This window comes from Diceros bicornis, chromosome 4 (assembly GCF_020826845.1).
Source record: "Diceros bicornis minor isolate mBicDic1 chromosome 4, mDicBic1.mat.cur, whole genome shotgun sequence".
NCBI classification, from domain to species: Eukaryota; Metazoa; Chordata; class Mammalia; order Perissodactyla; family Rhinocerotidae; genus Diceros; species Diceros bicornis.
The window spans coordinates 51,406,115-51,415,995 of NC_080743.1; the positions used below are offsets into that span (position 1 = coordinate 51,406,115).

The window sequence follows — 9,881 nt, forward strand, 5'->3', positions numbered from 1 at the left end:
TTAACTGCTAAGCCATGGGGCCGGACCCCCTACACTTCACTTTTTAAAAGTGGAGGAAAGACAGTATCTTGAGGAGCTTATGGTGGTGGTGTTTAGGCACCTCTGGGGCATAGGCTTCAGAAGCATCCACAGCTTCTTCAGCTCAGGAGTCTGCTGAGAGTGGTTTTGCAACTAAAATGTGGGGTGAGCACAAAGGCCCATAACAAGGCTCTTGTGGCCACAACTACAGATCCCTACTCTTGTTACTCAGGCCCTAGAGCTAGGTGGTTATCATTAGATAGCCTCCCTGCAAGGAACCCAGAGTTCTCCAGAGCGAAATTGAAATTGAGGTTCTAGGTATATTGGGTGGGTAAGAAAGTCACTCCCCATAAAACTTAATGACTGGAGCTGCCACCATTGTAAATTTCTAAACTTTACAAGACGGCAGCAACATTTCAAACAACTCTGAGAGGAGACAATGGGCTAAAGTGGATTTTCTCCCCAGATGTATTTACTGCACAAGGCAAAAATTCACATTGCGGTGGGAGATTTCTCCTGGTCTAGTTTAAGTTCACAGACTGTGGATCCCAGACAGCTGGCACCAACTGCCTGGTGTCCTATTGAGGCTCAAACCAAGAGTCTTTAATCACATTGTGACCTTGAAGCTGGCTCTTTTGTCCTGTGCCTTGGAGGAATGAGAGATATAAGCTAAAGGTTACCACTCTTCTGGGAAGAGGAATGTTGGAGGAGGAGCAAGGGTGAAGGTGAGGAGGCTGAGTCAGAAGGACAGCAGCACATAAAGCTCCAGTTCTGCCTTTGGGAGATAAGGAGACCAGAACCCAGGCTCTTTCATCTGGCTTTTAACACTAGCAGGTTAGAGCTTCTACTCTGGGGCTGTGACATGCGATTTTTGCAAAACTGCAGTGAAGGGAACAAAATGGGTTTTTGTGAGCCTGTAACTACTTGACCTCTCTTTTTACTCCCTCCAGGGTCACTCTCTAACCCAACCTGCTCCCCTGTGTTTTCCGGTTCCTGGTGAGCATTTCTTGTTACTCAGCTTTGGCCATGGCTGGATGGAGCTGCCTTGTGACGGGAGCAGGAGGGTTTCTGGGTCAGAGGATCATCCGCTTGTTGGTGGAGGAGAAGGAGGTACAGGAGATCAGAGCACTGGATAAAGTCTTCAGACCAGAATTTCGGGAGGAATTTTCTAGTAAGTGAACTCAAGTCATAGGTGTGTGGCTCCATTCTAAACCCTGCTTAGGTGTGTGTGTGGGTGGGGGAGTTCTTGTCTAGCAAACTAAAGAATGTTGAAGCCAAATCAAAGTTAATCCCAAGTCCAAAGTCATCTGAAAGGAAATCACAGATCGTGGGTATAAAAGACACTGGGGGGGCGGCCCCGTGGCTTAGCGGTTAAGTGCATGCGCTCCACTGCTGGCGGCCCGGGTTCGGATCCCGGGTGTGCACCGACGCGCCGCTTCTCCGGCCATGCTGAGGCTGCGTCCCGTATACAGTGGCTAGAGGGATGTGCAACTATGACCATGCAACTATCTACTGGGGCTTTGGGGGAAAAAAATAAACAAAAATTAAAAAAAAAAAAAAAGACACTGGGTGGGTGTCTGGAGAATGGATTCTGGCCCTGATCCAGAACTAGAGAGGGTGGCCATAGGCCAGCCACTTCAGCCTCTAGGCCTCTTTTGTTCTCATCTAGAAAATCACATACAGGTCAACAACTCCCTTGTCAACAACTCTTTGATGTTCCGAAGATTTTTTTTTTTTGGTGAAGAAGATCAGCCCTGAGCTAACATCCGATGCCAATCCTCCTCTTTTTTTTGCTGAGGAAGATTGGCCCTGGGCTAACATCCGTGCCCATCTTCCTCTACTTTATATGGGACGCCACAACAGCATGGCTTGACAAGCAGTGCGTCGGTGCGCGCCGGGGATCTGAACCTGCGAACCCCGGGCCGCCAAAGCGGAGCGCATGCACTTCACCGCTGCGCCACCGGGCCAGCCCGTTCTGAAGATTTTTGACTTGGCAGTTGCTGTGCAACATTTGCAAAGGACAGCAAGCGCCATTAACCTGGAGACCCCGCCAGCAGGTCCCTGCCGCTCTTGATTGCCCTGGTCTTTTTAATGGCTTCATTTATCCTCTCCAGTGAAGGTGAAATAAAAGGAATTGAAGGTGAAACTGAGCGAATATGTGTATGTGTGTGTGTGTGAGAGAGAGAGAGAGAATTAGAGGGAGAGAGACAGAGAGAATAGGACAGAGAGAGGGGAGAGTGGAGAGAGCACATGAGTGCACAGGGTGAGAGCCAGAGACAGAGAGGCAGCAAGAGCGCAGACTTGCCTCACGTGGAGTCCTCGTACATCTCTTTTTACCATTTGTCTCTGTTCCTCATCAAGGAAGGTGACTGCAGAATTTGCTGTAGTAGCTCAGTGCTCTTTTCCCAGGTTTCTGCCCCTGGTGCAAATGCAAAAGCTGGATTTATGGTGTATTTTCCAATTTGTTTCACTCCCAGATCCTCAAAATAACCCTGCAAGGAAGGTAGGAAAGGTGTCTCACCCATCAGGACACTGAGGAAATCGGGGTCCCCATAGGTAAAGTGACTTGCCAAGGCGCTCTGATTAATGGGTAGCAGAGCTCAGACTAGAGCCCCATCACAGAGGCCCCAATCCCATGGCCCTAGGGCTGACTCTTGGCAAAGTGAAACTTCATTCTCTCCCATTTCTCCCCTGTGTGACCCCAAACCAATTCCCTGTCCCCCTCCCCAGCCCTGGTGGACGAGGGTCTACATGCAAGCCCTGGCTGCCCAGAAGACCCTTCCTCCCCATACAGAGGCCCCTCACCCACTCTCCTGGACTGTGCCCATCACTCTGCTCTTGCTTCCTCTTTTCTGACCTCTTCAAACACCCTATTTCCTCTAACCCCTGCTTCTATAGTGTCTCTGATAAACAAATTCACAAATGATCAGCATCAACTGTTTGCAATCCTTACCTCCCAGCGATATACACAATCTGATTGCTGATGCCCCGAAAGGGCAGTGCTCAACCTACAGGAACAGTTCCCCAATGTGACAAGTCAGGTGGTGTCGTGCATGGGCAGGGCTCTCTATAAGGATCATATAGAGAATCCCAGCAGCGTTCTTTCTGTGCCTAGCACTGTGCTAAGTGTTTATGTGTGTCGACTCATTTGCTCCTCATAACAACCCTACGGGATAGGTGATATTATCCTCCTTTGTTTAAAGATGAAAATAGTCTCAAAGAGGCTGTCTTAGTCCGTTCAGGCTGCTATAACAAAATACCACAGGCTAGGTAGCTGAAAAACATCGGAAATTAATTTTTCACAGTTCTGCGGTTGGAAATCCAGTCAAGGCAGGGTCATGGTCTGGTGAGAGCATTCTTCCTGGTTCATCGCCTGTGCCTTCACACTGTGTCCTCCCATGGTGGAAGGCGCGAGGGATCTACCACAGTAGAAGTTAATTAACTTGCTCAAGGTCCCAGGGCTAGAAAATGGCAAAGCTGGATTTGAACCCAGGCAGTCTAGCTCCAGCATCTGTGCTCTTAACTACTCGTTTGTCTAGAAGCTTCTCTCTGAACCTCCCTCCAACGCACGCCACATAAGCAACTGCATATTCAGCCTAGGGAAGACTCTTGCCAAGTCCACAGAGCCACTGTGGTGGCTCCACTCCCCAGCCATCCACAGTGCCCTCTGCTGGTCTCTCTTGCATCCCTGCAGACAAATGGAGTAAGTCCTCTGCTCTCTTGGCTTTGGACCTCTATCCGCTGGACATATCCATTCCTTTGAGCCAGTCTGTCTGAACTTAGCTGCAAAGGAGAGGCTGGGGTGGGGTTGGGGGGGTGGAGCAGAGGCAGGGACACAATCACAAAATTTTACTCTCAGGCTGATTCCCACCCGCTTCTCCCCTGCCTTTCTCTCACTTCAGAGCCTGCTTGCAGCTGCCTGACAGTGGGAAGGGGCTGGGGGCAGAGCAAACTGGCAGAGGCTTAGGGAGAGCAGATGGTTCTTCCAAGATGTAACCCAGGAAGAAAATTCTCTAGCCCTGAATTTTTCACTCCGAATTTCTCTCTCACTGTTCTCTGGCCTCCACTGCCAATTTCAGTTAAGTTGACTTATCCTTCCTCTGCCTCAGGAAAGAATAGTGCCAGTCCTGTGCCTTGGTGACAGGGGAGTGTGAGCAAGTTTCAAAGGCCGAGGGCAGGCCTGAGCCTTCGGTATAAGTGTGACTGAGACCTGCCTCTTAACCACTCTGAGCCTCAGTTTCCTCACCTGTAAAGTGGAAAGCAGAATACCCATCTCGTGAGAGAGCTGTGACAGGAAATCAGAAATCCGTGAAAGCAGAATACCCATCTCGTGAGAGAGCTGTGACAGGAAATCAGAAATCCGTGAAGTTTGTGTGCAAAGTAGAAAGCACAAAATAAGTGTAGGGTATTTGTCCGAAGTGCATGTAGCTCAGCATTTATTCCATGGGCTCATTTGAGGTGATGAGCTTACTGGCAGTGCCACCTCCTGTGGACTTCAAAGGAGCCAAAGACCCTGACACTGCGTCCGTTGTCCTAGGCTAGATGGCTGGAATGTTAGTCCTGTTAGTCCGTGGGTGGCTGACTCATTATCAGCACTGATAGCTGCTTTTGATGATATCTATTCAGAGCTTTTTCAGTTAAATCCATCATTTGGGCCCGTTCTAAATTCCTTGTTAATGGCTCCACTATCCTCCTGCTCACCCAAGTGGGAAAAACTCGGGCTGACTGTGACTCTTCCACAGCCGCTCAGCCCGTCTCCAGTAAGAACCAGGACCTGTCAAAGTAAGGTCTGAAACGTCAACCCTTGTGTATCTCTCCCCTTCTCTGCTCCCACTGCGGGAACCCTGTTCCGGTCAACCTTGTCTGAACTTTGGGGTACGGACATTCTGATTAATCTCCTGATGGTCTTGCTTTCTCCTATATCCCCCACACAAATCCATCTTATATACTATGGCCAGGGTTAGCTTCCTATCCCACAACTATGTTGACATTTCTTCTCTTATTCCAAACCCATACATGACTCCTCGTTCCCTACAGAATTAAATTCAAATTCTTTCCTCTTATATCCGCTCACCACAATCACCCTACTCTCCTTAATGAATTTTATGAACTTCCCATGAGTCTCTTTAGCAGTTTTGTGTTCCAGGCACACTTGACTCCTAACTGCTCAAATTCTTTTTTTGGAACGAGATGGGGTGGAAACAGATGTTTGCTCTTCCCCAATAAACGCTACACATTCCGATTTCTGTAGCTTTGTTTACTTGTTCCTTTCATGGAATGTGCCCTCCTGCCTAACCTCCCCCCAGGCTGCCTATCCTTAAAGACCTGGGTAAAACGCCACCTTTATCAGGAAACTTTCAGATCCAGAAAGCCTTCCAATGACCTGACTCATGTTTACACAGAGCTCCAGAGCAAGATCAAGCTGACCATGCTGGAAGGAGACATTCTGGATGAGCAGTGCCTGAAGAGAGCCTGCGAGGGCACCTCAGCTGTCATTCACACTGCCGGTATCATTGACATCATGAATGTCATTCACCCGGAGACCATCATGAATGTCAATGTGAAAGGTATAGTATATTGGGGAGGAGATGGAATGAAGTGGGCAAGTGAGAATGGGAACAGGATCAGGAAGGGAGAGAAGCCCGCATCACTGAACACCTGCTGAGCGCTGCACCAAGAGCTTTTGCTTAGCACCGCAAACTAAGAGACTCACGGCTGTCATCCTCAGCTTTTTAAATGAGGAGACTAGGGCTAAGAAAGGCTAAGTAACTTATTCAAGGCCCCATGGGTAGAAGGGAGAGCTAGAATCTAAACCCACACCTGTGGGACTCCAAAGGGCAAGAAAACTCTCTCTACTGCTGCTCCAATCAAGCCTTGACTCAACTCCAACCTCAAATTCCTGATATCCAACCACGTCCTGCCTCTCCTCGGTTGGAGCCAGACCTTACAGGCACCTCTTAGCCATCATTTTAGCCCTTCTGTGTGGCTCTAAGGTGGTGGTCACAAAGTAAGGCCAGGAATGAAGAGCTCTGTGATATGTGGTGCCCCCCAGTCAGTCACGAGCAATGGGTCACAGCTCTGGGATGGCTTCCTCCAGGCAGGACTCCCTACAAGGATCACCAAGGGTAATGAGAACACCTAGAGACTTCCTGCTCATCTGAAAGAAGGATTTCTCTCAAGGGAACTAGGAAAGCTGGTTCATAGTGGTCTGGCAGTACAGAATTACCCAGCACTTTCCTTCTCGTAATATTTTCTTAACAATAATAGTTTCCCATTATCCATAACAACATCTCTTCAGCTCAACACTGGGTCTACTAGTAAAGAGCAGCTCCTAGCTGGGTGCCCAGAGTGGCCCCTCCTTAGATCCTCATCCCATAAATGCCTGGTGGCTCTTTCTGAATTGAGGCTTTGCAATCTACTTTAAATTTAGACACATTTGCTCAAGGGATTAGCTTAAATCCTTTTTAGCTTGCCATGTAATCTCATCACTCTGATCCCTGGAGGCCAGTCTCCCTAGTACCACAGCACCCAACCCCCAAGCCCATCTGTCTTCCATGCCCTGCTCTACAAAGTTAGTCTACTCAGAGACTCCTTTTCTAAAGCAGCTCCTCGCTTTTGGGTTTCCAGCCTAAAATAGCACAATCTCAACAAAAGCCCTTTCTAGTGTCTACTTAGCCACACCCCTAACCAACCCCACACTGCCACGAGCGTGCTAAGATTAACCAGTTTTTAGTTTTTAGTCCCTTTCTCACAATTCTTACTCTCCACAGCTCCCAACAGAAGTGGATTTGAAAACCCTGAGAAGTGTTAGAAGCATCAGTTGACTAAAACCAATATGACTCCCAGCTTTATAAAATACTTCACAAGGATGGTCATTTGCCCCCTCCACAGGCAAATTAACTCCAAATTTTCTCTGCTTCTAGATTTAATTTTAAAAAAACAAAACAAAACAAAAAATGAGGCTGTCTCTCCCGAAAATAAAATTTCACAAAGACCTTAAAAGGAATAAAAAAAATAAAAAATAATAATGATGCTTTGCCCAGGAAACTCCTTCTTTCTTGTAGGCAAAGCACTTTGCATTACCTCCATGAGCTACAAATTTCTAGCCAGCTGAAGTTCTACAAGATCTTCCAATTATAGGTATTACCACCAGAGGGCGCACTCCTCTTTCCAGTTCTCCACTAGGCTCAACATGCAAGGCCAGGGCAGGACTCCAGAATGCTAAGTAAAAGGAAAGTTTATCACCTCTGCTTTTCACATCTGGGTAAACGGAGTCAAAGCGGGAATTAGGAGTGGTTTTTGTAGAGAACACACAATCAGGAGCAGAGCCTGGATCTCCAGCTTCTCCCCAGAACCCACTAATCATTTGCTCAGTAACTCTCAAACAAGGTCCTTGTTACAAAGTGGTTATTGGTCCTCAAAAAAGAGAAAAATACAAACAATTCAACGTATATTTAAGAGTGTATATTACCCATATACAACTGTGTGTGTGAGAGATGTGAGTACTTCAACCACCCTCTTTTACCTAAAGACTACGACTGTCCTTATTTTGAGAGTATGGCTTTCTAATTTTTTTATTTAAAATAATCTGTCTTTAATGAGGTGGTAGGAATGATAAATGATAATTTTTGTGTGTGTGTGTGAGGAAGATCAGCCCTGTGCTAACATCTGCCAATCCTCCTCTTTTTTTGCTGAGGAAGACTGGCCCTGGGCTAACATCCGTGCCCATTTTCCTCTACTTTATATGGGACACCGCCACAGCATGGCTTGCCAAGCGATGTGTTGGTGCGTGCCCGGGATCCGAACCAGCGAATCCCAGGCCACCGCAGTGGAGTGCACACACTTAACTGCTTGCACCACCGGGCCGGCCCCCCAATGATAATTTTTTAATGTCTTCACTTGGCAAGATATAAAGTGGCAATTCTATGTCCTTTTTCCAAAACTAAAAGTACACACGTGGGTCCATGATATCCAAAAACCTAGAAATTATTGCTTTTGAGAACCCAAATGCCAGTCTCTTCCCATTTTTGTGTTTTTCCTATGGCTATAGCATGGTGAGATCTCAGCCAGAGTCATAGAAGAACACACTCCTGATCTGCAATAACCACCACACTTGCTGGGGTTTGGTTGGCCCTTTGGGTTATTTCCTGATACTGACAGTGTGCTATCCTGGGCAGGTACCAAGCTCCTTTTGGAGGCCTGTGCCCAGGCTAGTGTGCCGATCTTCATCCATACCAGCTCTTTAATGGTGGCTGGGCCCAACTCCTACAGGGAGATCATCCAGAATGGCCACGAAGAGGAGCATCTTGAAACAACATGGTCCTCTCCATACCCATACAGCAAAAAGCTTGCTGAGAAGGCGGTGCTGGCAGCCAATGGGTGGACTCTTAAAAATGGTGGCACCTTATACACCTGCGCCTTAAGGCCCATGTTTATCTATGGGGAAGGAAGCCCATTCCTTTATTACCATATGAATAAGGCCCTGAAGAACAATGGCATCCTGGAACACAATAGCAGGTTCTCCACAGCCAACCCAGTCTATGTTGGCAATGTGGCCTGGGCCCACATTATGGCCTTGAGGGCCCTGCGGGACCCCAAGAAGGCCCCAAGCATCCAAGGACAATTCTACTACATCTCAGATGACACACCTCACCAAAGCTATGATGACCTCAATTACACTTTGAGCAAAAAATGGGGCTTCTGCCTTGATTCCAGAATGAGCCTTCCCCTGTTTCTGCAGTACTGGCTTGCCTTCCTGCTGGAAATAGTGAGCTTCCTGCTCAGTCCAATTTACAACTATCACCCTCCCTTCGACCGCCAGCTACTGACACTGTTAAATAGTGAGTTTACCTTCTCCTATAAGAAAGCTCAGCGAGATATGGGGTATGAGCCACTCTTCAGCTGGGAGGAAGCCAAGCAGAGAACCATGGAGTGGGTTGCCTCCGTGATAGAACCACATATGGAGACCTTGAAAACAAAGACTCACTGATCTGCGGGTGACATGGATGTAGATGTGGGTATTGCTGGGAGATGTCTGCCAAGCTCTCCCCTTCTGGCTTCATGCAGAAAGTACCACGAGCATGAGCCCAGGTCCTACTGCCTCCTTTTCACAAGACGGCCATTTTATTGTCTTCCTCCTGCCACCAGAAACCTTCCCAGTCACTGGCCCAACCAGAACCTTCTGCCCTACCCACCTTCCAGAGGACAGAGAAGGTGATTTGCTGTAGCTGCTGATACCAAAGTCTTAGTTGCTGATTCTGAGCTCTTCGGGCCTCTTTTAACTTAGAGTTTTGCCTATTAGTTCCATTTCCTTTATTAAATGCAAAAGCATTTCTCATCTTTTAAAAATTCCTATTCCTTCACACAGCTCAATGAAAAGAATAATAAATGTTTTAATGCCTAATCTGGGGGAAGCTGTGGTTTATGTGAATACATACCTTCCTTCTTTCCCCTCCATTTCCAGGTATCACCATCTCCTATTTAGAAAAGCAGCATGGAACTGGGGTGGGCAGAACTGTCCAGAACGGGGAAACTGAGATTGACTAAGCACCTACTATGTTTCAGGCATGTACTAGATAACCGACATAGATCACTTCATTTAACCCACACCAGAAACCTATGAGGTAGGGACTACTATTCCCCTTTATCAATAAGGAAACTTATTCATGGTCACCCTAACTGGTAAATGACCAGGCAATTTAACCCAGATAGACTGACTTGAAAGCCTTTCTCTTTCCACTGAATTATGCAGCCTGAACTGCCTAAAATTTACAGGAAAAGAAGGTGGGGGCAGGTGGCTGGGTTTGTCAGTGGTGCAGCAGAGCACTGGTGCTGATCCTTGGGAAAGCCCAGCTCCCTTGGGT

The 9,881-nt window shown here is 47.5% G+C and overlaps 1 protein-coding gene across 1 annotated transcript; it reads left to right on the forward strand.

Annotated features, from left to right (window-relative positions):
- Positions 1-791: 791 nt before the first annotated feature.
- HSD3B2 (hydroxy-delta-5-steroid dehydrogenase, 3 beta- and steroid delta-isomerase 2) lies at positions 792-9,421 on the forward strand. The gene is made up of 4 exons (XM_058537251.1): positions 792-852; positions 969-1,189; positions 5,421-5,585; positions 8,196-9,421. Exons 2-4 carry the CDS (start codon positions 1,045-1,047, stop codon positions 9,005-9,007), a joined length of 1,122 nt encoding a protein of 373 aa, XP_058393234.1. The 5' UTR covers positions 792-852; positions 969-1,044; the 3' UTR covers positions 9,008-9,421.
- Positions 9,422-9,881: the final 460 nt, after the last annotated feature.

Bases quoted from the DNA above. Each gene is read 5' to 3' on its own strand.
- HSD3B2 (XM_058537251.1), top strand. From the start codon at position 1,045: ATGGCTGGATGGAGCTGCCTTGTGACGGGAGCAGGAGGGTTTCTGGGT. The intron at 1,190-5,420 runs GTAAGTGAACTC...ATGTTTACACAG, and splicing joins ATTTCGGGAGGAATTTTCTA to AGCTCCAGAGCAAGATCAAG. The intron at 5,586-8,195 runs GTATAGTATATT...TATCCTGGGCAG, and splicing joins CATGAATGTCAATGTGAAAG to GTACCAAGCTCCTTTTGGAG.